Source organism: Chinchilla lanigera, unplaced genomic scaffold (genome assembly GCF_000276665.1).
Source record: "Chinchilla lanigera isolate Chin_1 unplaced genomic scaffold, ChiLan1.0 scaffold00021, whole genome shotgun sequence".
NCBI classification, from domain to species: Eukaryota; Metazoa; Chordata; class Mammalia; order Rodentia; family Chinchillidae; genus Chinchilla; species Chinchilla lanigera.
In genome coordinates this window covers 20,078,321-20,106,073 of record NW_004955422.1, presented here as the reverse complement: position 1 = coordinate 20,106,073, position 27,753 = coordinate 20,078,321, and the positions used below count along the sequence as shown (strand labels likewise).

The window sequence follows — 27,753 nt, the reverse complement described above, 5'->3', positions numbered from 1 at the left end:
TCGAGACCAGCCTGGGCTACAAAGTGAGCTCAAGGCCAGCCTGAACTGCATAGCAAGACCCTGTCTCAAAAAGACAAGAAAAAAAAAAAAAAAAAAAGGAAAGAAAGTCTCTGAACATCCCATTGAGTCAGAGGTCAGCAAATTGTTTCTGTCAAAGGCCAGTTAGAGAGGTTTAGGTTATTGTGGGCCATGACATCTCCATGGCAACTACTGTATTACAGTTTGCTGTTGTTCAAATGTAATTATGTGAACAAATAGTTATGACTGTGTTCTGATAAATTTTACTTATGGACATTAAAATATAAATTTAACATACTTTTCAAGGATCATAGAATCTACAGCCAAGCATATAATAGTCAAGATTCCAGAAATTCAACACAAGAGCAGAATATTAAAAGCTGTTAGAGAAAAGAAATAAATCATCTATACAGGAAACCCTATCAGAATCACAGCTGACCTCTCAGTGCAAACCCTCAAGTCAAGGAGAGCTTGAAGTATTTCAAGCCCTAAAAGAAAACAACCTGTAACAAAGATTGATGTACCCCGCAAAGCTATCTTTCAAAATTGGTGGAGAAATAAGATATTTCCATGGCAAAGAACACCTGAGGAGATTCATGACCACCAAAGCAGCACTCCAAAATGTTCTGTAGGGCATTCTAGAAAGAGATAACATGGACTACAACTCCACAAACCCCAACAGAATGAATCCACCAGGCAAAGCAAACGGGGAGAAAAGGGGAGCCAATAAAAGGAAAATAACATGACAAGGATAAGTCAACACATATCAGTTATAACTATCAAGGTTCGTGGTCTCAATTCAGCAATCAAAAGAAACAGACTGGCAGAATGGCTCAAGAGGCAAGATCTAACAATACCCTGTATACAAGAAACACATTTAATTCAAAAGAATCATAGAGTGTTATTTTTTCAAGAAACACATTTAATTCAAAAGAATCATAGAGTGTTATTTTTTCAATCGTTTAAAAATGTAATGGAGATCCTCAATAAACTAAAACTAGAAATTGCATTTGACCCAGCTATTCCCCTTCTATGTATCTTAGGAGTTGAAGATATCATATTACAGTGAACCATGCATACTCATGTTTATAGCAGCAAAATTCATAACAGCTGAACCTTGGAAGAGACCCCTGTATCCATTCACAGTGTAGGAAAAGCCGAAGCTCAAGATGGCTGCACTATGGTTTAGTCTGGGGGCGTAGTTTCTCGAGAAGAAAAATTCAAGTCAACAGAATTCCAGCATAGGTGCCCCTTCCAGTGTAGGTGGAAATGGTTGATACAGTATAACCAAGGTTGTTAGTGATTGGTATAGATAATTTATGTAACCAAAGTTGTTAATAGCACATAGCTGCTATTCTGCAGACCCTCCAGCACTCTGGGAGGCTGAGGCAGGAGTAGCTCAAGTTTGAGCTCAGCCCAGGGAATGCCAAAACAAACAGACAAAGAAACAGGAAGCTAGGCATGGTGGACCACATAAAGTCTTCTTTTTTTTCTTTTCCTCTGTTCCAACTCAGTGTGTCCCAATCTGAATGCCAGGTCACTTCCTCTTTCAAGAGAATGTCTTTGTGAATTGCTGAGGTGCCCTATGTGGAAGTCCAGTGGTGACAGTCAAAAAGGAATTTACCAATAGCCAAGAAACATAGACAAAGTAAGAGTTTATTGCTAGACTGCAAGAGAGCGGTAGGTGAGTCCAAGGAAGGACCAAACTGTCAGGGCAAAAGGTTGAGCTTTTTTTGTTTGTTGTTTGTCTTTTTGAGATAGGATTTGGCTATGCAGTCAGGCTGGCCTTGAGCTCACTTTGTAGCCCAGGCAGGCCTCAAACTCACAACAATCCTCCTGCCTCAGCCTCCCAAGTGCTGGGATTATAGGCCTGTGCCACCACACCCGGCCTAGGCTGAGCTTTTTCTATTTGACTTAACATGAGGTGGGGTCTGGAACTGTCATCCCTGAAGCTCTCCCATGGGTCACAGTGGTTCTGTTGTCATTCAGCTAGCGCTGAGGACAGCCAGGTATTGTTTGAAGACTGATGTAATGTTTTTGAAGGGGTTCTACGCCTGTCCTTCAGGTAAAATTAATTAACAAATATGTAAATATTAATATTAGTGTTCAGCAGATCAGAATAAAAATATGTGTTTGTACTTAAAAGGGACTTTTTAAACTTTTTTTTAAAAGAAAAAATTTCAAAACAACATAATAAGTGGCACACACCTGTAATCCCAGCACTCAGGAGGCTGAGGCAGGAGGATCGTTGCGAGTTTGAGACTAGCCTGGGCTACCAAGTGAGATCAAGGCCAGCCTGAACTTCATAGCGAGATCCTGTGTCAAAAAGACAAAAAAAAAAAAAAAGATAATAAGGAGGTAACAATGGTTAATACATTGCGTATTGTTGTCTTTAAATTGGTTATTCAGAGTACAAGATATAGGCATTTAATTGTCCAAACAATGTTAGCACAACTATTTCTTTTCAATGAACTAAAAGAAATTAGAAGTATAACTATTTTAACTATCGTGTATGTGTGTGTATATATATATGTACATGTATATATGTATATATACGTATACATATATATATTTTTTTTGCTTTTCCCTTCCTTCTTTTCTCCAGTCTCCCACCCCAGCTTCCCTTTCCTTTTGAAGTTTTTTCCCATTTTACAATATCTATTGTACATTTTGGATCTTATTTACTCTTTCAGCTTTTCACATAGGGAGACAATATGATATTTGCACATGTATGTCTGGTTTATTTACTTTATGAGTATGGTCTTGAGTTGCATCCATTTGCCTATAAAAGCCTCTAGTTTATCCTTCTTTATGGCTGAGTAGTACTCCATTGTATAAAAAGACCACATTTTTTTCTCCATTGAAAGGGACTTTTGATGTTATATTGGTATAGGATAAGAAATGACCCTCTTTAAGAAAAATGACCTCTTTCCAACATGTCAACCAGTCAGCATATCTAGGGGTGCATACATAGTTTCTGTGCATAGCTTACAGGGTGGGAAGGTCACAACTCAGAGTTAAATAAATAATGATTTATTATTTTCAGCCCCCCCCCCAAGGGCCCGAGGCTGATGCCCTCGCCAATTGGAGATTGAACCCCTAGCTTCTCTCCCCCTACTTCTCAGGCCCATATTTCAAATTTTGAGACAGGGCCTCATCAGATCATTAAGGCTTGAATTTGTGATCCTTGTGCCTCAGCCTCTAGAGGTCCTGGGATTTCAGACATGCAGCACAGGTGTTTCTGGAGGCAATTATGAGGGATACCAGAAAACCAGCCCTTAAACACTGCGCTAAAGGCATTGTGTGGTCTACTGGACAGACATTTAATGCTCGCAGCCCCCGTTTAGTTTGTTCACCACTCGGCGATGGCGAAACTTTTGAGCTTACAATGGTAAGAAACAGCCGACTGTAAGACGGGCGCCACGGGTTGGTCACCACTTATGCCGTGGACCTCTTGCCTGCGGGAATGCTGGGTTGGGGAGTCGCGACCCACTCCCTTACGTAAGGACACGCAGTCGTTTCAAAAAAAATCTTCCACTAGTGTTCTGGGAAACCCAGGGCTCGCTCGGAACCTCTTTACTCAGGGAATATAATTTCGGGGGAACTCTAGTCTTGAAGGACCCTGAGCTGTAGAGGGACGCTTCACCTAAAGGACAGCCTCGTTTCAACAACAACTTTATGGATCCCGGAAGTGCCTCCTCCCCGTTTCCTTTTCAGCCTCCAGCCGGCAGGCTGCAGTTGGAACGATGGCGACAGAAGCCGCCGTGCCTGGCCCCGCATCTGGACCTGGGGACTCCCCCGAAGGGCCCGAGGCTGATGCCCCGGAACGTCGGCGAAAGGCGCACGGGATGCTGAAGCTTTACTACGGACTCTCGGAGGGAGAAGCTGGGGGACGCCCCTCCGGGCCGGACCCTCTGGACCCGACTGATCTCAATGGGGCGCACTTCGACCCGGAAGTGTATCTGGACAAGGTGTGTGTGAAGGGGGCGGGTCTAGGCCCCCAATATATTGGATCCCAGCTCATACCTCAGACTTCGTTGATGGGGGGCTAGGGGAGCGGGGCTTCATAGGATAAGGACCCTTGGCCAGGCTGCAGGGGCAGAACTTAAGCCGGAGGGTGCGTGGGCAGACCTGGACTGACCCAAGGTGGCGAGGGGTCCGAGGTCTGGCGGCTGAGGTTTCCATAGGTCCTGGGGAGGGGCGTAGCCTAGGCTGACGGGGGTGGGGCTGGGTGTAGGCTCAGTTTGACAGGCAAACTCCTAACAGGGCCGAACTAGGCAGCCCTGAAGTATGGCCCTTGTAGGGTCCATATCTACGATTCGTGAAACCAGTAGAATCAGTGCTTTCTTTCCTTCTTTCTTTTGCATTTTTAAAATTTTATTGATACATTTTAGATATACATAATGATTACATTCATCATAGAGAATTTATACCTGCACATGATATATCTTGCTGCTTTTCCCCCCATTACCCCCTCCCTTCAAACCCCTCCTCCCCTCCTTATTTACAAAAACTGTTTCCATTTTTTCCTTCTATTCTTTTTTTTTCCTTGTCCCTTCTTTCCTTTCCTCCTCCCCCTACCTTGTTCCCCTTCTCATTTGAACATTTTCTTCCCATTTCCCAGTAGCTATTATACGTTTTAGTCCTTATTTACACTTTGAGTTTCTCACATGATCAGGGTTTTCTTGCACCAAGAGCCTGCCAGTCAGGGGCCAGGCTGGGGAACACTAACCAACCAACCCTAAGTGAACACTAACTCAAAGCACTAACCGCCCTACTTCTCTAGCTGCGTAGGGAGTGCCCACTAGCCCAGCTGATGGACAGCGAGACGGACATGGTGCGGCAGATCCGAGCTCTAGACAGCGACATGCAGACCCTGGTCTATGAAAACTACAACAAGTTCATCTCGGCCACAGGTGATCCCCGCTGGCCACACCTCCCACAGTCTTAATTCCTCCCCACCTGTGTTGGGAAAACCAGGAAGGACTTAGGGGGAGGAGACCCAGATTCCAGTCCTGCCCTATGTCGGTGCACTGTCACCTCTCTCCCTCTGGGCTTTGTGGTCGTGGTCAGACCAGTATAGAGATAATAGCTGCATCTAGGGCTTCGTTTGGGCCAGCACTCTCCCAGTGAGCTGTATTCCCTAGGGTTTGGTTTGGGAACCAAAGGGGAGTAAGGGTAAAACGAGATAAATTCGCATGAAGCACTTAAATAACAATCCCTGATGCAAGGAAGCCTCAGTAAGGTTTAATTTTTATTAGTGGTAGCTTTCATCTCTAATCCAGATCTATCTTGAGGGTGGCCTTGGGCTTCTCTCCCTTCTTCCTGACTGTCCTTTCTCCCTCCCTACTTCAGCAAAGAGAAAATTTATGACCTTAAGGGGCACAAAGATCATGTAAAGACTTTTATTCTCTAGTCCTAGACAGGGTTCAGCTATCCTACATATTACCTTCAGGCCTGTTTTGAAGAGGTACACTTCAAACTTGTATAATAACTTTGGACTTGTATGTACTTAGCCCAGGAGGCAGGCTCCAAGGACCCGACTCCTGCCTAGTCCATGGGACGTTCTGTGAGCACAGACTGGGATTGTCCTCATGTGTGGTCCTCTCCTAGTGTCGCAGTGGTAGGAGTAGTAGCACACTCATTGTTCTTTTATCAGATTTGAAGCAGGTAAGTGGGCTCCCCTTTGCTTGCTAATGCCAGCATATAAATGACAAGACATAACACTTGATGTGCTGAAAAATTTCTCATGAGTTTCACAAATACTACATTTCCACATTTGTTGGCATATGCATGTTTTGATCCTTAACTCTTGCTTAATAGGGATGATTTGGTTTTTAGAATTTTTTCCCTAAGAAGAAGGGAGCAAATTATAAAATGAGTGTTAAGAGTATTAATCTATAATTAATACTCTTGCATTGAGACTATGCATTGAGGTTTGTTGTGTTTTATGAAGAGCTGTTTTGTACATTGGGTATATAGCAGTGGACCCACCAAAGTTCCTGCCTTTTGAGCTGAGCATGGTAGTGAATACCTATATTCCCAGGACTCAAGAGGCTGAGGCAGGAGGAGTACTGTGAGTTCAAGACCGAGCCTGTGCTACATAGTAAAAACTTGTCTCAAAAAAACAAACCAAAAAAACTGTTCATGTCTTTTAGAGGCCACATTCTAGTTGGAGAGACAGACAATAAATGATAACACCAGTTGGGGATATAGCTCAGTGGTGCAACACCTGCCTGGCAAGTGTGAGGTCCTGAATTCAATTCCTGGTATCAAAAAAAAAAAAAAAGACAAATCCATAAAGGTGGTAGGCAGTACTGCAAGAAAGAGGAAGAGACTGATGGCGTGTGTGGCCTAGCTTTAGTGAGGGTGAGTATGGGAGGTCCTCTGGGGTGTGATATGAGCAGGGCACTGGAGACAGAGCCAGCCTGGGGAGGAAGGGCTGAGAGAGAGGCTTGGAAGAGAGAGCCTTGGAAGACAGAGCCAGCAGGCAATCCAGGGCAGGGAGGATGAGAGAGGGGGAGGGTTAGTGCGGGTCGGGTAAGGAAGGACCGTTAAGTGGTGGTGAGGATCTGCTTTGTACTGAGATGGAATGAACAGAAGAATGAGTGGCCAGGTGGTAGTGTCTGCCTGTAATCCCAGCATTTGGGAGGCTGATACAGGAGGGTTACAGTGAGTTTGAGTCCACCATGACTGCATAGTGAATTCAAGGTCAACCGTAACTACATACATAGTGAGATCCTGTCTCAAAAGAGCAAAGAACAAACAAAAAACTGAGGAATAGGATGAGCTGAATCCTCCCCTCCCTGTACTAGGGATTGACCTTAGGCCTCATGCTAGGCAAGAACTTTACAACAAGTCCTTTTTATTTTAAGACAAGGTTTACTAAGTTGTCCTGCTGGCTTAGACTTGTGATGTTCCTGCCTCAGCCTCCTGAGCAGCGTGAGCTACCATTCTTGTCTTATAACTTCTCTCTTTATTGTATTAATATTTTTGTATTTAGGTTTTGGTTTTTTGAGACAGGGTCTCAATATGTAGTTCTGGCTAATCTGGAACTCGCTATGTAGTCTAGGCTGGCCTTGAACTCACAGTGATCCTCCTGTCTCAGCCTTCGAAGTGCTGGAATTACAAATGTGTACTACCAAACCTGGCAATACTGCTTACTTTGAAGGAGAGCACTGGGAAGGAGCAAGTTGGGGTGGGCAGCAAAATCCAAGAGTTGCATGTTGGCCTCGTTGGGTGGAAATGCCTGTTGGACAGGAAGTCTGGAGTTTGGAAGAGAGGCTGGAGTCCAGGGTGTGGAACAAGATGAGAAGTCACCTAGGGAGGGATGTGGGAAGGAGAGAGCTTGGATTGAGCCCTGGAAGTCATGAGAACAAGATTGCACCTTCAGAGAGCTTTGAGGACAACCAGGAGCATAGATTTCTTCAAAGCTAAGTGAAGAAAACTTTCCAAGAAGTGGAGCTGATGAACACGGGCAGGATCCTGAGGAGAGGAGTCCGGCCCCTGGCAAGGCAGAGAGAACTGAGCAGGTGGCAGGGCAGCTGGAAGCAGAGAGACCCTTCCAGGGGACACGCCCATGACCCACCCATCTCCAGTGAGGCTTCACCTTCCAAGTCACACTTGGCGCTAACTTCTCAGTGGATTGGTCCCCCCCCCCATTGCGTCACCTCTCCAGAGCCCCACCTGTGAGCCTGAGGCTTCAGGGGCTCATCTAGACACAAACCCTAACAGTTGGTGAGGATGTGGAGGATACTGAATCCTCCTAAATTACCAGTGGGCACACAAAACGGTGCACCATTCTGAGCCATTCCTTAGAAAACTAAACAGTTATCACAGGTCCCTGCAGTTCTAGGAGTATACCGAAGAAAACTGAGGGGCTGGGGATTTAGCTCAGTGGCAAAAGTGCCTGCCTGGCAAGCGCAAGATCGTGAGTTTGATTCCCAGTACCGGAAAAAAAAAAAGAAAATTGAAAACACTTTCAAGCAAAAACATACATAAATATTTATAGCAGCATTTTTCAAAATAAGCAAAAAATGGCAGTGATCCAAATGACTATCAACTAGATCAGTGGTGGCGAATCTGTGGCACGTGTGCCACAGCAGGCTTTGTATCTGTATCACCGAGAGATCTAAAAGGTTCACCATTACTGGACTAGATGAAGGTTAACCAAATATGATATGGTAAATCTACACAATGGGATAGTATTCAGCCACAAAAAGGGCATACTGATAGATGCTACAACAGCATGAATACTTGTTACATGAAAGAAGCCAGACACGCACTGGGGATTTAGCTCAGCGGCAAAGCGCCTGCCTGGCAAGCGCAAGCTCTTGAGTTCGGTTCCTGGTACCGGAGAAAAACCAAGGAAAAAAAAAAAAAAGAAGAAGCCAGACACATCAGCCACGTTATATGACTGTACTTACGTTAAATGTCTAGGATAGACAACTCCATGGAGACATAAAATGAATTAATGGTTGCTAAATATTGGGAGAGAGGGAAAAGGGATTGAGTGCTAAGAGAGACCAGGTTTTGGAAAGTTTTGGAATTAGATAGTTGTGTTGGATTACAACCTTGTACATAGGGCTGGGGATATAGTTCAGGGGCACAAGTGCCTGCCTGGCAAGTGCACGGTCCTGAGTTCAATTCCTGGTACTAAAAAAAAAAAAAAACTTGTACATATACTAAATATATTAAGAACCACTGAATTTTACTATATGGCAATTATATTCCAAGTTAAAAAAAAAATGTGTTGAGCAAGGTTTTGCCTGTGAGCTATAGTCTGCCAGCCTGTGACACAGACACTGAGTTCAGTTATGTAATAATACATTTACCTGTGTCAAACTGGAAAGACCTAAAAGATTATACCAGGAGAAGCCCTTTGCTGTTCCTTCCACAGGCGAAGAGAGTTTAAAAAAAATATAATTCTGGGGATTGAACCTAATGCCTGTGCACTGAGCTATGTCCCCAGTTCTTTGTGATTTGTTTTTTAAATTTTGAGACAAAATCTCACTAAATTGCCCAGATTGGGCTCAAACTTGTGATCCTCCCACCTCAGCCTCCCAGAGCGCTGGCATTTCCTGTGGGCATCACCGTGCTTAGGAAAAGTTTCTTTGGAAAATGGGAAAAGAGACCCACTACAGGGCTTAGGAGGATGGCTTGGCAGTGCCACGTGCCACTTGGGACTTGGCATGGTGACATTTAAGGGGAGACTAGGTGGAGTGATTCTGTGGCCCATCTTCAGTTGTTCTGGTCCAAGGGCTGAGTGGCTACTTGGGCTTATCCTGCACTAGTAACGGGTGGTAAGAGAGGCTAGGCTGGGGTGGGAGTGGCACCCACAGGGATGCTGGGGGTGGTGGTGGGGAGATGCGGCACAAGGAGCACTGTGAGTAGTAACCGGGGGCCTGTGTCTAGGGTTCCTACAGAATCTAAAAGGTGTAGGGTAAGTAGGCGGGGCGAATGACAGGATCACAGAAGGATGAGGCTGAGATGTTGGAAGGGGTAGTTTCTGGTGATGGTGAGTTGCAGACCGGGTGAGGCAGAAGCAAGAACAGCAGAACTGAAGAGATCACCGAACAATCAGAAATGTCCAAAGGCTCTTCGGTGTTGATGTTCACAAGGAGGTGACAGAAGGGGGCCATGGGGAGACAGTGACCAGGAACTGTTAACAAGGGGGACAGTAGAAGTGGCGATAAGAAAGGGGGAGTGTGATGAGAGGCCTTCAAGGAAGTGGCTTTTTTGTTGCTTTTGTGGTGGTACTGGGAATTGAACCCAAGACCATCACACTGAGCTACATCTCAGCCCTTTCTTATTTTTTATTTTGAGACAGGGTCTTGCTAAAACACAGTTGCCCACAGTGGGCTTGAACCTGAGATCCACCTGCCTCAGACTCCCATGCACAGCTAAGAAGTAAGGTTTTAAAGAGAGCTGGGATAGAAAGGATCTAGAACAGTGGCAGTGAACCCATGGCATGCTTGTCACCACACCTGGCTAGGGAGATTTCTATCAGGACAAAATAGTAAGGCCCCTTCAGAGAAGACAGACAGTATTGGAGAGGTGAGTGAAAGAGTTGGTGGGGGGTCTGGAAGAACATAAAGGTGAATATGAGGCAGATGTGGCACATATCTGTAACCCAGCACTCTGGAGGCTGAGGCAGGAGGATCACCATGTGTTCATAGTGGACTACATAGTGAGGCCATCTCAAAAAAAGGTGAATTATATTATCTCTCCTGTGCTGGGTGAGGAGGGTGCCCCTGAGCGTGGGCAGACAGGCCCCAGCCTCTGTAGCACTTCTTCTGCGGGCACAGTGAAAGACAAGCAAAGCTGCTGCAGTCATTGCCATGTGGGCCCCTCCTTGAGATTTAGACACCCACTGAGGGCAGAGCACCCTTGGATCCCTGTCCACGTCCCCTGCCCTGGACACCAGCACTGGGGCTCATGGGGAGGTGTGTGTGGAAAAGCCCTCTGCACTGAAGGAGTAACCCCTCCCACAGTGTGCTGGGACTCAGTCTTTTCATGGGAGTCCTGGGTGTTCGTGCCCCGGCTCACACTGAGGGGCTGAGGGCAGCATCGCCCCCCTCGTCACCTCCGGGTCCTTCCTCTCCCAGACACTATCCGGAAGATGAAGAACGATTTCCGGAAGATGGAGGACGAGATGGACAGGCTGGCCACCAACATGGCTGTGATTACTGACTTCAGCGCGCGTATCAGCGCCACACTGCAGGACCGTCATGAGCGCATCACCAAGCTGGCAGGTGGGCACCTTCCTGTGTGCATCCGTCAACAGGCGGTGTCCTGGGCTCTGGGCTGACGGCCCTGTGCTTCCTTCCTGGTCCCACAGGGGTGCACGCACTGTTGCGGAAGCTGCAGTTCCTTTTCGAGCTGCCCTCGCGCCTCACCAAGTGTGTGGAGCTGGGTGCCTACAGGCAAGCGGTCCACTACCAGGGCCGAGCGCAGGCAGTGCTACAGCAGTACCAGCACCTGCCCTCATTCCGAGCCATCCAGGATGACTGCCAGGTCATCACGGGCCGCCTTGCGCAGCAGCTGCGGCAACGCTTCAGGTATGTCCCTCAGTGCCTGCGCCAGCCTCCCAGGCCTTCTGGAACTTTTGCCCTTTGCTTCCCTTTCCTCTCTGACCCCACAGGGAGGGCAGCTCTGGAGCCCCCGAGCAGGCCGAGTGCGTAGAGCTCCTGCTGGCGCTGGGTGAGCCAGCTGAGGAGCTGTGCGAGGAGTTCCTGGCCCATGCCCGAGGGCGGCTGGAGGAGGAGCTGCGTGCCCTGGAGAAGGATCTGGGGCCCTCTCCCCCTGCGCCTGATGTGTTGGAGTTCACTGACCGGGGTGGCAGTGGCTTTGTGGGTGGCCTCTGCCAGGTGGCAGCAGCCTACCAAGAGCTGTTCGCAGCCCAGGGCCCCGCAGGTGCAGAGAAGCTGGCAGCCTTCGCCTGGGAGCTGGGCGGCCGCTACTTTGAGCTGGTGGAGCGGCGCCTGGCGCAGGAGCAGGGTGGTGGTGACAACTCGCTGCTCGTGCGGGCACTGGATCGCTTCCACCGGCGCTTGCGAGCTCCTGGGGCCCCACTGGCTGCTGCCAGGCTCACTGAATCAGCTACAGAGATCGTGGAGCGAGTGGCCCGAGAGCGGCTGGGCCATCACCTGCAGGGCCTGCGGGCAGCCTTCCTGGGCTGTCTGACTGACGTGCGCCAGGCGCTTGCTGCTCCTCGCCTGGCTGGGAAGGAGGGCCCCAGCCTGGCTGACTTGCTGGCCAATGTGGCCAGCTCCATCCTAAGCCACATCAAGGCCTCTCTGGCTGCTGTTCACCTCTTCACCGCCAAGGAGGTGTCCTTCTCCAACAAGCCCTACTTCCGGGTACAGTCTGCCCTTGGGCTTGTGGTTATTCATCCTGCTAATTGGCCCCATACCAGTACTGCTTGGGAAATAAGTACTTCACCTTGTGCAGGAGCTAACAGCACCCCCAGTCCTAGCCCCAGGGACTCTGGATGTGGATTTGTGTTCTCAAGAGGCAGTTGGGAGTGCTGGGGAGGCTGCAGCTACCTGTAGCTGTGCTGAAAGTAGGAGGGTGGCAGGGTCCCCAGGGCTGCCAACCCCCCATTGCCCATGCCTGGGCCAAGCAGGGAAGCTGCCCTTGGTACTTGGAATGTAGGATGGAGCTCTGCCTCAGAGCAGAGCCAGGGTAGAGGGTAAGGAGCAGCCTCTGCCTAGAAGAGGCCACCTGTATATCTGGCCCTCACTCCTCACAGGGTGAGTTCTGCAGCCAGGGAGTCCGAGAAGGCCTCATTGTGGGCTTCATCCGCTCCATGTGCCAGACGGCCCAGAGCTTCTGTGACAGCCCAGGGGAGAAGGGGGGTGCTACACCACCTGCCCTGCTCCTGCTCCTCTCTCGCCTCTGCCTGGACTATGAGACAGCTACCATCTCCTATATCCTCACCCTCACCGATGAGCAGTTTCTGGTGCAGGTGAAGTGCTGGCTCATAGCAGGGTGGTAGGGGGTGGTGCTGGGAACACAGGAGGCTGGTGGTCCCTTGTGGCCAAACCCAGACTGGCCATGTGTGCCCACCCAACCTCCACCTTGCTCAGGCTGTGCCCAGCTCCAGGCTGGCAGCTACCAGCGACCTGCCCCCATATCCACTGCCTCTATCTTCTGCCTCCCTGGCTCAGGACCAGTCTCCGGTGACACCTGTGAGCACACTGTGTGCAGAGGCCAGGGAGACGGCACGGCGGCTGCTGACCCACTACGTGAAAGTGCAGGGCCTGGTCATATCGCAGATGTTGCGCAAGAGTGTGGAGACACGGGACTGGCTCAGTACCCTTGAACCCCGCAACGTGCGCGCCGTCATGAAGCGGGTGGTGGAGGACACCACAGCAATTGATGTGCAGGTGGATCCCTGACTTGGGTGTGCGGGTTCTGAGGGTCAGCCCTCTGAGGCCTGAGCCAGAGGGGTCTGGCAGTGCCTGTACTCGTGGCCTTGTTCCTCCTCACCCTGGATTATGGTATCATCACCCCTGTTTCACCTATACAGTCATGGAGGGCAGGTCTGTTGCTGCAGATTGGGTCCCAGACTCTCCTGGCCTGCCTTTGCCCCTCTCCACCGATTCTATATATGCTAATTACCCTGTGATTCCTGTTTGTTTGTTTTTTTTGGTACCGGGAATCAAACCCAGGACCTTTCACTTGCCAGGCAGGTGCTTGTGCCACCGAGCTGTATCCCCAGGCCCTAACCCTGTGATTCTTATAACAAATGCTGCAACTTCCTCAGTCCCTAGTACCTAACAGGCTGGAGGGGCACTGTGTGTCCTTTTGCCTCCAGGTCGGGCTCCTGTATGAAGAGGGTGTTCGCAAGGCTCAGAGCAGCGACTCCAGCAAGAGGACCTTCTCCGTGTACAGTAGCTCTCGGCAGCAGGGCCGCTATGCTCCCAGCTACACACCCAGGTCTGCCTGGTAGGGAAGCCTCAGGGAAATGGACAAAAGGGCACAGTGCACAGGGTGGGCTCTGATTCTTTGTCCCCTCCCTCTAGTGCCCCCATGGACACCAACCTTTTGAGCAACATCCAGAAGCTGTTCTCTGAACGCATTGATGTGTTTAGCCCTGTGGAGTTCAACAAGGTCTGAAGCTCCGGGAGACCCAGACTCCAGGGGACCCAGGAAGGTTGGGGGAGCAGCCCCCCCCCCCGCTGGACAGGGAAGCAGTAGGACCATGGGGCCTCCTGAGAGATTGCCAGTCATCTGTTTCGGCCCCACCCCAGCTACTCAGTGACTGGGTCTCTCAGTAAAGCCTTCGCCCCGTCCTGTGCTAATGCTGCCATCCCGGCCTGTGCTTGCTGGGTTGTACTTGTCCACTCCATTCCAGATGGTGGTGATGACATTGTATCCCCTCCCCTTACCTGAGCCCTGGGTCTTTCTGCCCTATCCCATCTGCCCCCACCTTACGTCTCCTTGTGTCCATGCAAAAGGTGGTTGTCCCCCCTCCAACAGCAGTCACCGGCCACATCCCCGTGTCCCTGCCTGCAGGTATCGGTGCTGACTGGCATTATTAAGATCAGTCTGAAGACCCTGCTGGAGTGTGTGCGGCTGCGCACCTTTGGGCGTTTCGGGCTGCAGCAGGTGCAGGTGGACTGCCACTTCCTGCAGCTCTACCTGTGGCGCTTCGTGGCTGACGAAGAGCTCGTGCACCTCTTGCTGGACGAAGTGGTGGCCTCGGCAGCCCTACGCTGTCCGGACCCGGTGCCCATGGAGCCCAGTGTCGTCGAGGTCATCTGCGAGCGTGGCTAGGCTCCGCGGATGTCCCGCAGCGCCCTGTTCGCCCCTGCCCAGGCTCCCCTGGCGGCTTCTCCCCGCAGGCGGGTGTCGGACCGCCTAATAAAATGTGTGTGGCCTCTCCCAACCTTTCGCTTGGGGGCGGGGCCTGCGGCGTTGGGCTCCGAGACTGGAGCTACATTGGAGTCTGCGTAGGGCCCGCCTTCGCTGCTGATTGGCTGTTGCGCTGGGGCCAGGATGGGCAGGGGGCGTGGCTACGGGGACAAGAGCACCGCTGTCCAGCCCTGTGTGGACAGGTGCTCCTCGGACAAGTATCGGACCGTGTTTGCTTGACTGACTGTGAGCCCCCAACCTCCATCGGAGCGGAGACCATGGCCTCTCCTCAGGGTCTCAAGGCCCCACTGGAATTCGGGGGCCCCCTGGGTAATGGAACAGAGAGGGGGTACTTTGGGGTGGAGGCCGATCCAAGGGGAGCTGGAGGGGATGAGCTAGGATCGCGGACAGCGCCGGATCAGAGGGTGGAAGACGGTGGGGGGGGGACTTCCAAGCAGAGGGCTTGGGTTATGCAGGGACCAGTGTCCGCAGAGGGCTGGCAGGAAAGGGAGTGGGAAGCAGGAAAGAGGGCTGGGAGGCAGGGGGCAGCGCAGGGGCTTTGAAGGAAAACCGAGGCGGGCGGCAGAAGGGTGCCAGGGTCGGGGAGGGCCGGGGCGCACCAAACGCCGTGGTCCCTCCCCAGGCGCCGCGGCGCTCATGCTGCTGTTGCCCGCCACCACGCTGCACCTGCTCCTGGCGGCCCGCTCCGGCCCGGCTCGCCTCCTGGGCCCACCTGCGCGCCTGCCGGGGCTCTCCGAGCTCTGGAGTCCTGCGGTGCTGCTGCTGTTGCTCACCTGGCTCGGCCTACAGGCGGCGCTGTACCTGCTGCCGGCGCGCAAGGTGTGGGCTCCGCTCCAAGGCGAGGGGCAGGAGGGGCCCCCGCAGGAGAGAAGGCTCCCCGACCCTTCTGAGACTCCCTTTGCACTCGCAGGTGGCGGAAGGGCTGGAGTTGAAGGACAAGAGTCACCTGCGCTATCCTATCAACGGTGCCTGGGGGATGGGCCCTTGCAGGAGTTGTGCGGGTGGAGGTGGGGTTCACATCTAGAGAGGAGCTCAGAGGTTGGCTCCAATCCCAAGCTCCCTTTTCGGCCAGGACAGACACCCTGGGGTCTCCTCACACCTTTTGTCCCCCCACCCCTATCTCATTTTCTGCTGCTCTCTACACCAGCCCAGTGGCTGGAGTGGCCCTCTGAAGACCAAGGTGGCAGACCAGTGGCTTAGGGCAAGATTTGTGACCTCCCTGAGCTTTGAGCTCCGTGTGTGTCTGTCTGTGTGTCTTGTGTTTCTGCGGGGCGGGGAGGGAGAGCCACAGCCCCAAGACTCACTCTGCTGCTGTTCAGGCTTCCAGGCCCTGATGCTGACGGCCCTGTTGGTGGGGCTGGGGGTGTCCGGGGGGCTTCCTCTGGGGGCTCTTTCCGAAATGCTGCTGCCCCTGGCATTCGTGGCCATCCTCACCACCTTCATCTTCAGCTTCCTTCTCTATATGAAGGCTCAGGTGGCCCCCACCTCGGGCCTGGCACCTGGGGGAAACTCAGGTGAGATGGCACCCAGGAGGGTGGGGATGCAGTCAGATGGGGCAGCCTGGCCGGGACTTTATCCTTTGTTACTCTCCAGGCAACCTCATTTACGACTTTTTCATGGGACGGGAGCTGAACCCTCGAATTGGTTCCTTTGACTTCAAATATTTCTGCGAGCTGAGGCCTGGCCTCATCGGCTGGGTACGCTGGGCTTGAGTGGGCTGAACTGGGGCCAAGGGAGGGACAGGATGCCTTGTTCCTCAAATGTGTGGATCCAGCAGGCGCCCAATATTGCTGTAGTACTGTGAGACAAGAGGGGGAAATCTCTGCCTCATAAAGCTTTCCTTCTGGTTGGAAGAAGAGACCAAATAGTAAAATATATGTAGTGAGGCTACACATGTAGCGGCTCAGTAGTACAGCATTTGCCTAGCGTGCATGAGGCCCTGCCTGCCACCCCCGCATGGCAAAAACAAACACTTGCACATAGCATGGCAAGGATGCCCAGTGCCGTAGAAGAAAGCAAAGCAGGGCGCAACTGGGACAGCACATGTGGCTTTATATTGAGCAGTGAAGTGCAAAGTCTATCTCCAGGACAGCGGGCACATGTTACTCTCAAGGCAGTGCAGAACCTCTGATTGAAAGTTTCAGCAACCTATCACTGGCAGCCTTGACAATATTCCAGCTATGTTCCTTGGTTATGGTCACCCATGTTGGGTGGATTACCAAAGGCACTTGGGCAAAGTTCCTCATGTCACTTTCGAAATAATCTCACTTTGAAGCAGACAGGCAAAGTGCCCACCATAATCTTTTGTTGGGGGTTGGAGGGTACTGGGAATTGAATTTGGGGCCTTCACACTGAGCTACCTACATCCCTGCCCCCCGCCTTAAAATTTTGAGACAAGGGGCCAGGGATTTAGCTCAGTGGTGCAAGGCCTGCCTAGCAAGTGTGAGGACCTCTGTTCTGTTCCCATCACCCAAAAATAAATAATAAATTTTGAGACAGGGTTTCATTAAGTCACTAAATTGCCCAGCTTTGGGCTCAGACTTGTACTCCTCCTGCCCCAGCCTCCTAAATAGTCAGGATTATAGGTGTGTGTCAGTCACCTGGCTTCATTCTGGATCTGGATTCTGGGCCTACCCATAGGCATGTCAGTCTCTGGGCTATTTCCTCAATCATGAAATGGGATCAAACTAAAGCTTTTTTCCAAGAGTATTGTGAGAATTAGACGTTTGTAACAGCACCTAGCCCACTGTTACCTAAGTGAGGACGCTTAGTACAGGCTGGGTCCTACTTTGACATACATTATATATTGGAGTCTTCAAACACCAGCTGTAATGGCACATCCCTGTAATCCCAGCAGTCAGGAGTCAGGGGCAGGAGGATCGCCATAAGTTCCAGGCCAGCCTGGACTACAGTGAGACCCTGGCTCAAAAAACAAAAATAAAAATAAACGATAAGACCACACCACCATGAGGCGGTCCACGATTAGTATGCCCATTTTCCCCAGAGTGGTAAAAAGTAAGCAGCCTGCCCATGTGGCAAAACTCAGATTCAAAAGCAGCAGTTTTAATCTGGAGCTGCAACTGCAGTCTGTGTTCCTGGGTACAGCACCTTGGCCCACTCAACAAGGGTCTAGAGAGTGACTGACAATGACAGCTGACAGAGAGGCTGCACTGCCCCACCCAGGTTCTGCCACTTCTGTGGAGATGATGGCCCTGTTTCCCCCTCCCCCTAGGTCCTCATCAACCTGGCCCTGCTCATACAAGAGGCGGAGTTGCGGGGGAGCCCCTCTCTGGCCATGTGGCTGGTCAATGGCTTCCAGCTGCTCTATGTGGGTGACGCCCTTTGGTACGAGGTGAGGCTGGACTGAGCAGGGGAGGCAGGGAGGGCAGGGAGGGACTCAGAGGATCTCGTCAGGACTCAGCCAGGGCATCTGGGTCCTGTCCCTGCAGGAGGCTGTCCTCACCACCATGGACATCACCCATGATGGGTTCGGCTTCATGCTGGCGTTTGGCGACCTGGTCTGGGTACCCTTCACCTACAGCCTGCAGGCTCAGTTCCTGCTGTACCACCCGCAGCCCCTGGGGTTGCCTGGGGCCTTGCTCATCTGCCTCATCAATGGTCAGTCTGGAAGGGAGGCAAGCTGGGCCCATCATTTCTTCTTCCCCACTTTCACTGATCCACCTCCTACTCAGCATCCAGTAGGCAGGTGCTAAGCACAGGCGCTTGTCTAAAGCTGGGGCCAGGGCTGCTGGGTGTCCAGGCAGAGTCTGGGCTGCAGACAGGCTGGTGGATGGTCAGGATCGGGCAGATGGCTACAGCTCTCCACTGTGACCCTCTGCTTGTGCTTTCCCCCAGCCGTCGGTTATTACATCTTCCGTGGGGCCAATTCCCAGAAAAACACTTTCCGGAAGAATCCTTCGGACCCCAGTGTGGCTGGTGAGTTGGGTCTCTTGAGGGCAGTGGGAGAGGTGGGGCAGCAGGGCTTCTGGGGTTCCCCACCCCACTACCTTTTCCCCCTAGGCCTTGAGACCATCCCTACAGCCACAGGGAAGAGGCTGCTGGTGTCTGGGTGGTGGGGTATGGTCCGCCATCCCAACTACCTTGGGGACCTCATCATGGCTCTGGCCTGGTCCTTGCCCTGTGGTAAGTGGCATAGATGACGACAGACAGGATGCCCAGCCTGGGCTGTCTATCAAGTACCTGGGGAGGGGCATGGTGTGTGGCTGGGCGGGGCCCAGTGCCACTGAGTACTGGGTGCCTCTCTAGGGAACTGGTCCTTGCATGGCTGTCTGACTGAGGGCCACTGGTGTGGGAACTTGTGACCTGGGGTGCTGACTGGGTGGTCACAGAGCCTCATTTCCTACAGGGGTGTCCCACCTGCTCCCCTACTTCTATTTCCTCTACTTTGCCGCACTGCTGGTGCACCGAGAGGCTCGAGATGAGCTGCAGTGCCTGCAGAAGTATGGCCGGGCCTGGCACGAGTACTGCCAGCGTGTGCCTTACCGCATCGTGCCCTACATCTACTGAACAGTCTGCTGCCCCCACCAGGGGCCAGGACACCAGGACATTTGGGGACTCCAGGGACTACACCCTACCCAGCCCTGAGCTGGACCGGACTCACAGAAGAGGTGTTGGGGAGCACTGTCCCCCTCTGCATAAATGTCCAGAACTCATGGCACACTTCTCTCCCATTGTGAGGCCACTGTGTTGATGACCAGCTCGGTCAGCTCTGAGAAGGGAGAAGTGGAGAGGAAGCATGTGGGTCCCAAGAGTCTGGGTTGTGGGGGACAATGGTTGTGACTCAGATACAGGCATTGCCAAGCAGTGAGTAGACCAGTCACAGTTTTATTAATGCCAAGGGTCCCCAGTTCAGCCAGGAAGCTCCTCAATGAGAGTCTTTGGGGCAGGTGGCACGGGGCCTCCCCAAAGCCGCTCCAGCTCCCCAGTGAGAGCTGCCACCTCCTCAGCTGCCACAGCATGGGCGCGGTGGGCCACGGTGCAGTCTAGGGCCAGGGGCATGAGGACCGCCTCATTTTCGTTGGTCCAGGCCAGTAGGAACTGGCACTTCTTCCGGGCCCGGAAGAGGCGATCTCGCTCTTCCCTAGCCACGGCCTGTTTCCGGGCCCGGCCCAGGGTCTGTGCTAGGTGCGCCAGTGCTGCCAGCGTGTAGCCTTTGCGGTCAGCGGGACCCTCGCCCAGCAGAATTCGGGCGGCCTCCTGCATCGCACCCCGTGTGCCCAGCGGCCCGGGAGGGTGCTCGCCCGCCTCCAGCACGTGGGCCGCGGCCTGCAGGGCTTCCTCCGCCGAGGCGAAGACTTGCTGGGCACCCAGGGCTCCGGAGACGCCGAGCAGCGTGGCACAGAAGTCGGAGAGCAGCGCGTCGTCCCCGCCGTGATAGAGGGCGAGAGTGTGCGCGTAGGCGAACAGCACGTTGGGCAGCTGGAAGCGTAGGAGCGGCGAGGCCGGGCCGCGGCTCAGGCTGGCCAGCGTGGGGATGCGGGTGGGCACGGCCGGCGCGCGAGCCGGGTCTCCGGGAACAGGCTCCGCGGTGGCGGCGGCGTCCTTCACCAGCTCTGCAGGATCCTCGTCGGGGCCGCCATCCAGCTCCTCCAGAAGCCGCGGTCCGGTCCCGCGGCCCCACCACCACGGCCGCCACGGGGGCAGCAGCCGCCCCGCCTCGCCACGGCTCAGCAGTCGCTCGAAGGCCGCTTTCTCGGCCGGCGACAGCCGTTCCCAGAGTTCTGAAACGGCGCCAGGCGCCGGCCCAGGGCTGAGGCCCGCCTCCCCAGGCTCGTCCTCGGTCTCGCGTTGCTGGCGCAGCCGGCGCAGAGCGCCTGCCAGGCGGCTGGGAGAGGCGCTGCGGCCGCGGAGCTCTCCCAGCACCTGGTCCCGGTAGAAGGCTTCGGCGCAGGTGCCGTGCGCCCGGTAGCAGCGCAGGGAGCAGTAGGGCACATTGCAGCGAGGGCAGGTGTACCGCGCCGGCTGGGCCTCTCCTGCCGGGCAGAAACCGCAGGGCCCGGCCGGCTCCATGGCAACTGGCGCTGCGCTGCAGCGTAGCCACTTCCGGTTCCGCTTCGCTTACTTCCGCTTTTTTGACAGCCCGACCAAGCGTTAGGGTAAGCAGCCACCCAGGCTTCTCGGCCGTTTCCGTCCAGACCCGGACGCCTAGCGTGCAAGCGGGGATCCGCGTACAAGCCCCGCCCACCACGGTGACAAAGCGAGATGGAAAAAACGCTGAAGGCGAGCGCTTCGCGGCTTCCAGCTCGTCCTCTAGTGGCTACCCTAACCTTGGACCCAGATTACATAAAAATAAAAAAAACTGTTCTAGCCCCAGTGCACACGCCTGTAATCCCAGCGCTCAGGAGACGGAGGAGGATCATTGCAAGATTGAGACCAGCCTGGGCTACGAAGTGAGCTCAAGGCCAGCCTGAACTGCATAGTGAGACCCTGTCTCAAAAAGACACACACACAAGGAAGGTTGAAGCAGGAGGAACACCAGGAGTTCGAGGCCAGCCTGGGCTACAAAGTGAGTTCAAGGCCAGCCTGAACTGTATAATGAAACCCTGTCTCAAAAACAAACAAAAACCGAAAAGAACCCTTTTCCAGTACTATAAAGAGCTGCAGCAAACATCAGCCTTTGCTAAACACCTACTCTCGGACACTAGTTGTGCAAGACCTATGAGAGATGAAATGCCTCCTTGCACTGGGGGAGCAGCATTTCTACTTAGGGGACATACGTTAGGGAGGCAGTTATAAGGACAGAAAAAAGTCGAGGAGAAGAGCACCCAGATTACCTCATCCTCGGTGTGTTGGGGGCATTGCCGCTTCAGCTGAACTCACGTTTAACAGATTAACTGTTCTGGCTGAATTTTCTCCTCCACACAGGCCTCTTTTTTTCCTTAAGTAGCTTCTCATTAAACATTACCATCGTTCATCCATCTCTGTTGAATGTGGACTCCATGTTAAGGATCAAGAGTACAGAGATAATGCGAGGGAAGACTCGGAGCCTGGCTCAGTATTGTGTGGAGTGGGGATGAGCCATGAACAACTGCGCCAATCACCATGATGTCTCGCTTCATGCATCGGCCAGGTAAGACCCAGGGTCTGTTTCGCAGTACCGGGGGATGAATCCAGGGGCCCTCTACCACTGAGTCACACCCAATGCCCACCTTCTCCCCACCTTTTTTAAAATATTGAGACTGAACCTGATTAAGTTGTCCAGGATTGCTTGAAATTTGTTTCTCCTGCGTAGTCTCCTCAGCGTTGGGGTTACAGGTGTGTGCCACTGCACTCAGCTAGCTCCAGTTCTTTGGTACTCACCTCATATTCAGTCCCATGTCCTGTCAGTTCTGACTCTGAAATACTCTGCATTAATCCTTTTTTGTTTTGTTTTGTTTTTGAGACCGGCTCACTATGTAGTGCAGGCTGGCCTTAAACTCACAGGGATCCTCCTGCCTCAGCCTCCCAAGTGCTGGGATTACAGGCATGTATCACCATCCCTGGCTATGCATTTATCTTGATACACATCATTTATTTTACTACCAAGATTCGGCTTCAGCCCTTTGGTAGTTTAGACCACTACATAGTGAGTTCTGTTTTTGTTTTTTTTTTTTGTCTTTTTGAGACAGGGTCTTGCTATGCAGTTCAGGCTGGTCTTGAACTCACTTTGTAGCCCAGGCTGGCCTTGAACTCGCAACAATCCTCCTGCCTCAGCTCCCCAAGTGCTGGGATTACAGGCATGTGCCACCACGCCTGGCATTACATAGTGAGTTCAAGACCAGCCTGAACTATAGAGTGAGATACTGTCCTGTCCCCGCCCCAGTGATGAGTAGAATCAAATGGCACATAAAGGAAACAAACTTCCTTTTTTTTCTTTTCTTTTTTCCTTTTTCTTTTTTTTTTGAGACAGAGTTTTGCTCTGTAATTCAGGCTGGTCTTGAACTCGCTATAGAGCCTCAAACTCAAGGTGAACATCCTACCTCAGCTTCTCGAGTACTGGGATCATGGGAATGATCCACCACACTGTTTTTTTAATTTTTAATTTTATAATTCCTGTTATTGTTAGATTTTAAAACTTCATAAACAGAACTAGTGTCAAAACCATTCTAGAGTAGGCCAGTCTAATTCACAGCCATCTAGCACCAAAGGAAATTATGTGGGAAAATAAAGAAATGACTTTTAACTTTGCATGTACAGCAGGATAGTGCGGTCAGCAGATAGGAGCAGGTCGCTCTCCAAGTGACAGCATCATTAGAAGACTCTTGCCAGGTGTGGTGGTACACGCCTGTAATCCCAGCACTTGGGAGGCTGAGGCAGGTGTTCGAGACCCGCCTGGGCTACAAAATGAGCTCAAGGTCAGCCTGAACTGCATAGCGAGAACCTGTCTCAAAAAAAAGACAAAAAACAAACAAAAGATTAATGGAGGGGAAAAATGCTGTGATCATCTCCATAGAAAGGATGATGAAATTCGACATGCACTCAAGATGAATATTCTGTGCAAGAGTAGAATGGAATGGAGCAACACTACTTGATAAAGTGTAACTACCCCAAGAAAAGTACATTAAACACCTGGATGAAGTGTTAAGTTCTTTTCCATTTGTGATCAGGCATAAGACAAGAATGTCACCATTCTGTTTCATGCTGTATTGGTAGGTCTATCTAATGCCATAAAATGAGAAAAGGGAATAAAATGTATGCTTAAAATGGTAGAAACAAAACTATTCTCAGAGATACTTGTGTATGTTGAAAACATCACTTTGTTGTTGTTTGTTGAGACAGGCTCTCACTATGTAGTTCAGGCTGGCCTTCAAGATCAAAGCAATCCTCCTGCCTCAGCCTTTCAAATACTGGGATTATAGTCATGTGCCACCACACCTGGCTCAAAGCACTTTTAGAATTATTAAAATACAAAAAAAAACCCACAAATAAATTACTGTAAACAAATTATAAGCCAGGCGGGGTGGCGCACGCCTGTAATCCCAGTACTTGGGAGGCTGAGGCAGGAGGATTATTGTGAGTTCGAGACCAGTCTAGGCTACAAAGTGAGCTCAAGGCCAGCCCGAACTGCATAGCGAGACCCTGGCTCAAAAAGATCAAAAACAAAAACAAATTATGCCAGTCTTTTTTTTTGTTTTTGTTTTTCTTCCAGTACCAGGAATCAAACTCAGGACCTTGCACTTGCCAGGCAGGCGCTGTGCCGCTGAGCTAAATCCCCAGCCCCCATGCCAGTCTTCTGTGGAGAAAACTGTAAAAGTTTATTGGGAGAATTCTGACAGTCAAATTGCCAACACAGAAATAGCCAGCATGTTTTTTCTTCATTTTCTAAGTCTATGGTGGCCCATCTCTGCCTATTTAGTAGTCTAATCTCAGCAGACATTTCCACTTGACATGTGGACCATCTCCCTGCATGCCATCTTAGGCTGTTCCCCTTCAACACTGGTTGCTTATCTCTCTGCCTACCAGGTATCCCAGCCTGAATTGCAGGTTGCTCTTCTGGAGGCTGCACATTACTGGGCTGCTGGGCAGCCACAGGATCAAGAGGGTGAGTAGGCTCATCACCTCTGTTGTCTAGATTTAGCTGTCCATCTTACTTGCTCGATATTTCACACTAGTGCACACGAAGCCCTTCACTCCTTGTAGCATCCCACCAGCCATAAAGCATAGTGGCTATGCTGCCCAGGAGGAAAGGGAGGCCAACTGTGAGGCCCTTCCTCCTCCAAAGACTTCTGCTCTGCCCAAAACCAGCTAGTTCCTCCTCACTCAGCTTTTGCTTTTTTTGTCTTTTTGAGACAGTGTCTCCCTGTGCAGTTCAGACTGGCCTTGAGCTCACTTTGTAGTCCAGGCTGGTCTCAAACTTGTACCAGTGCTCCTGCCTCAGCCTCCTGAGTGCTGGGATTATAGACGTGCTACCACACTGGCCTCTGGCCTTGAACTCTTGATCCTCCTGCCGCAGTTTAAAATTTAAATGGCTAGAAAGAACCATTTCTAAATCTAGGGATTAGCCAAATGTGGTGGTACACACCCATAGGGCCAGCACTGGGCTGAGGTAGGAAGACCATATTTACACTTCACATTTTTTAGCTGGGCGTAGTGGCATAAGAGAGCCTGAGGCAGGAAGATTGCTGCCAAGTTCAACACCTCCCCAAACTGCATAGCAAGACCCTGTCTCAAAAAAACAAAGTTATGTCTTTTAATGTATCCTCACTGCAACTCCTAGCCAGTCAGGAAATGGAACAAAGAAGAAGAAAAAAAAAAAATGCCCCAAAGCTCAGCAGTCCAAATCCAGAGCATCAAGGTAGCCTGTCTTTGAAGAACTATGTTTATAAACAGGTCCCTATGTGTGGGAAGACTTGTTAGATGTGAACCCTGAACCAGCCTTGAAGTAGCCTCTTTTGGAACACTGAAAAACTTACCACAGGTATGACTGGGTTGGCAAGGCTGGCCAAGCAGTCAAGAGGTGCACGGTCGGCCACAGCCTTGGCAGTCAAGCAACAGACACCAGCAAAGGGTCAGGCTACTGTTCCCTGGTTCATCTTCTACCCAAACCACCTCCCTCCCTTTCACACTGACTCCATAACAAACCCTCCAGCCAGTAATGTCTGCTGTCTTTTCTATTTGGAAGCAGAGAAAGGAGTTAGGAGGAATTATCAAGTTGTAAGGATGGAGAAACATCTCAAACCCCGTGTCTTAAGGACTGTATCCACAGTGATTCCGACACTTTACCACTCTCCACATGCTTCACTGGTCTAAGGGACACACTGCCAGCCCCGGAAGCCACACCTCTTCCCAAGGCCTGCAAATGAAAACGGAACATCGAGCTGCCTGGGCAAAGTGGCTTTATTAGAGAAAGCCGGGGTTACACAGCTATGATTTATGAGTTGGCATTGGGGCCCTTCTTCTTGCCAAAGGTGGGCACGACGTTGACGAAACGCCGGTTGTACTGCATCCGCCGCTTGGCCCGGCCTGTCTTCTTCTTTTTCTTTTCTTGTTTGGCCACCTGGGAAAAGGCAGAAGGCAGCGCCGATCAGACTTCGGCTGACCTCTCCCATGCCTGGCAAGCCTTTCCTTAACCTTCCCTCCACCCAGTGAGCAGGTAGGCTGGAACCAAAGGTCTTGGCTTGACTGTGCCAGCAAAGAACAAGGTCCAAACACCACTGCTAATTCTCACTCACCTTGGGAGTCTGACCTCTCACTTTTCCAGCCCGAGCTAGGGAACCATGGACTTTACCTGTAAGGGGAAAGTAAATAGCAGCAGGTAAGAAACAAGAAGCATCTCCCAGTATGATCTCCCCTCTCCACCTAAAACTTTTTTATTTTTTAGGTACCGGGAACTGAACTCAGGGCCTTGCCCTTGCCAGGCAGGAGCTTGTGCTGAGCGATATCCCCTGCCCATAAAACTTTTAAAATACAAAAATAAAAAAACTCCTCCAGTCCAGAGAATGAATGCCACAAGGCACTCTACCAGCCAGCAACACCCCAGGCTCTTTTTATTTTGAGACGAAGTTTCCCTAAGTTGCCAGGCTGCCCTCAAATTTGCATTCTCCTGCCCCAGCCTCCCTGGTAGCTGGAATTACAGGAGTTTGCCACCATGTCCAGCTTCAGCTTAATTTCTAAGGTATGAAGGGCCCAATAACAAATGAAACAAAGATGCAGAAATTTTTTTTTTTTTTGGTACCAGGAACAGAATGGAGGACCTTGTGCTTGCCAGGCAAGTGCTTGTACCACTGAGCTATATCCCTGGCCAGATGCAGAAATTTAACCTAATTTCCCAGTTCCTGATTTTTTTTTAAACCAGGGACTTAACCCAGGGCCTTTCTACTGAGCCACATCCCCAGTTTTTAAAATTTTTGAGACAGTGTCTCAATCGTTAAATTGCCTGGGTTGGGCTCAACCTGTATGACTTTCCTGACTCAGCCTTGTAGGCTGATGGGATTATAGGCATGTGCCCCTACACCCCTTGTTTTTAACAAAACTGAAAAGCGCCTTGGGGATCTGGATCTGGTATGACCTGGATTTATTGGGGAAACTAGAAGCACCTGGTAAGAGACTGAAAGAAAAAAACAGACAATTGTGCTCAGTCCGCATGAACTCTCCAAAGTTCCTTCTGAGAGGGGTAAGCAGGAACAATCACCTTGGATTGAGGGCCCCCTTAAGGCACTAAGTGTATTATCTCAGAAATAAGTGAGCTGGGTTGGGTATGGGGGTCACACGTGTAAATTCCAGCATTTGGGTAGCTGAGGCAGGAGAATCACTGCCAGATTGAAACCAGCCTGTACTACATAGCCAGACTGTCTCGAAAAAGCAAAATTAAAAAAAAAAAAAAAAGAAAGAAAGAGCTGAGCTGCCACAGCTGTGTACCCCAACATGTTTAAAAAACACTCTTAGCCGGCCGTGGTGGCGCACACCTGTAATCCCAGCACTCGGGAGGCAGAGGCAGGAGAATCTTTGCAAGTTCGAGACCAGCCTGGGCTACAAAAGTGAGCTCAAGGCCAGCCTGAACTGCACAGCGACACCCTGTTTCAAAAAGACAAAACAAAACAAAACAAAACAAAACAAAACAAAACAAACCACTCTTCCTCCACTCACCTCCAAGCATGCGGCCTGCTACTTCCAGAGTGGCCAAGGCTTCCACCCCACACTGGCCTAGGGTGGCTTCATCCTCCAGCGGTTTGCCTGCCAGGAGCACGACTTGATCTTCCGGTGCGATGCCCTCCAGTGCCGCCACATGAGCCTACAGAGGGGGGAAAGTCTTGTGGGCGTCCCTGTGGCGCCCAAGTGGGTAACCCCAGAGGACGGAGTACGGGAGCCGCCACGCCGCCTCACCTTGATGTGGGCGACCGTCTCCTGGCCGGTCACTTCGAGGGTATGTAGGTCCTGGGCGCGGACAAAGAGCTGCATGTTGACGACTAGGAAAAGAAAGCCGGCTTTCAGAAAAGGACCAAAACGCTGAGAAAGGGGGCCTGGGAATGGGAGAAGCGGTCCACGGAAGATCCCGGGACGCAGCCAGCCGCGGTGTCTCACGTGGGGAAGGCAGGGCTTGCTGGGGAATTCGGCTGGGGACAGGAGCCAGGGCCACAGGGCAGCTCCTGTGCCTGGATCTTCTGCAGTCTCTGACCAGGCGGCAGGAATGCTACTAAGCCCTCCAAATCCAGCCGTCGTACAAATCTTACCTGAACAGCTGAGCCAGCTACCTCTACCGCGAAGATGGAGTCCAGAAAGAGGAAGAAGCGGGAGCGCGCACGTCCTCACCGCCTACTGCGCCATACGTCACTACTGAGCGACCGCACATTCTTTTATTTGTACCGCCCACACCGCCCTAGCCCCGCCTCGCTGCACATTTCGCGCAGGCGTCCT

At 51.6% G+C, this 27,753-nt stretch overlaps 4 protein-coding genes across 4 annotated transcripts; 2 read left to right on the top strand and 2 right to left on the bottom strand.

Moving 5' to 3' along the window:
• The first annotated feature begins 3,702 nt into the window (after nt 1–3,702).
• Nucleotides 3,703–14,392, top strand: Vps51 (vacuolar protein sorting 51 homolog (S. cerevisiae)). The gene is made up of 10 exons (XM_005384516.2): nt 3,703–3,989; nt 4,805–4,934; nt 10,626–10,772; nt 10,859–11,078; nt 11,162–11,879; nt 12,272–12,487; nt 12,690–12,908; nt 13,340–13,461; nt 13,548–13,635; nt 14,041–14,392. The coding sequence occupies exons 1-10, from the start codon at nt 3,765–3,767 to the stop codon at nt 14,299–14,301; spliced, it is 2,346 nt and encodes a 781-aa protein (XP_005384573.1). The 5' UTR covers nt 3,703–3,764; the 3' UTR covers nt 14,302–14,392.
• On the top strand, nt 14,367–19,080 carry Tm7sf2 (transmembrane 7 superfamily member 2). Its single transcript, XM_005384517.2, has 10 exons — nt 14,367–14,709; nt 15,023–15,219; nt 15,311–15,365; nt 15,720–15,914; nt 15,994–16,097; nt 17,633–17,752; nt 17,850–18,018; nt 18,256–18,336; nt 18,421–18,543; nt 18,767–19,080. The coding sequence occupies exons 1-10, from the start codon at nt 14,394–14,396 to the stop codon at nt 18,925–18,927; spliced, it is 1,521 nt and encodes a 506-aa protein (XP_005384574.1). The 5' UTR covers nt 14,367–14,393; the 3' UTR covers nt 18,928–19,080.
• Nucleotides 19,081–19,229: 149 nt separating this feature from the next.
• Nucleotides 19,230–20,728, bottom strand: Znhit2 (zinc finger, HIT-type containing 2). Its single transcript, XM_005384515.2, has one exon. The coding sequence runs from the start codon at nt 20,428–20,430 to the stop codon at nt 19,270–19,272; it is 1,161 nt and encodes a 386-aa protein (XP_005384572.1). The 5' UTR covers nt 20,431–20,728; the 3' UTR covers nt 19,230–19,269.
• Nucleotides 20,729–25,218: 4,490 nt separating this feature from the next.
• Fau (Finkel-Biskis-Reilly murine sarcoma virus (FBR-MuSV) ubiquitously expressed) lies at nt 25,219–27,681 on the bottom strand. The gene is made up of 5 exons (XM_005384514.1): nt 27,570–27,681; nt 27,223–27,305; nt 26,986–27,130; nt 25,572–25,627; nt 25,219–25,396 (listed from the first exon to the last, which is right to left on the bottom strand). Exons 2-5 carry the CDS (start codon nt 27,295–27,297, stop codon nt 25,271–25,273), a joined length of 402 nt encoding a protein of 133 aa, XP_005384571.1. The 5' UTR covers nt 27,298–27,305; nt 27,570–27,681; the 3' UTR covers nt 25,219–25,270.
• Between the last annotated feature and the right edge of the window lie 72 nt (nt 27,682–27,753).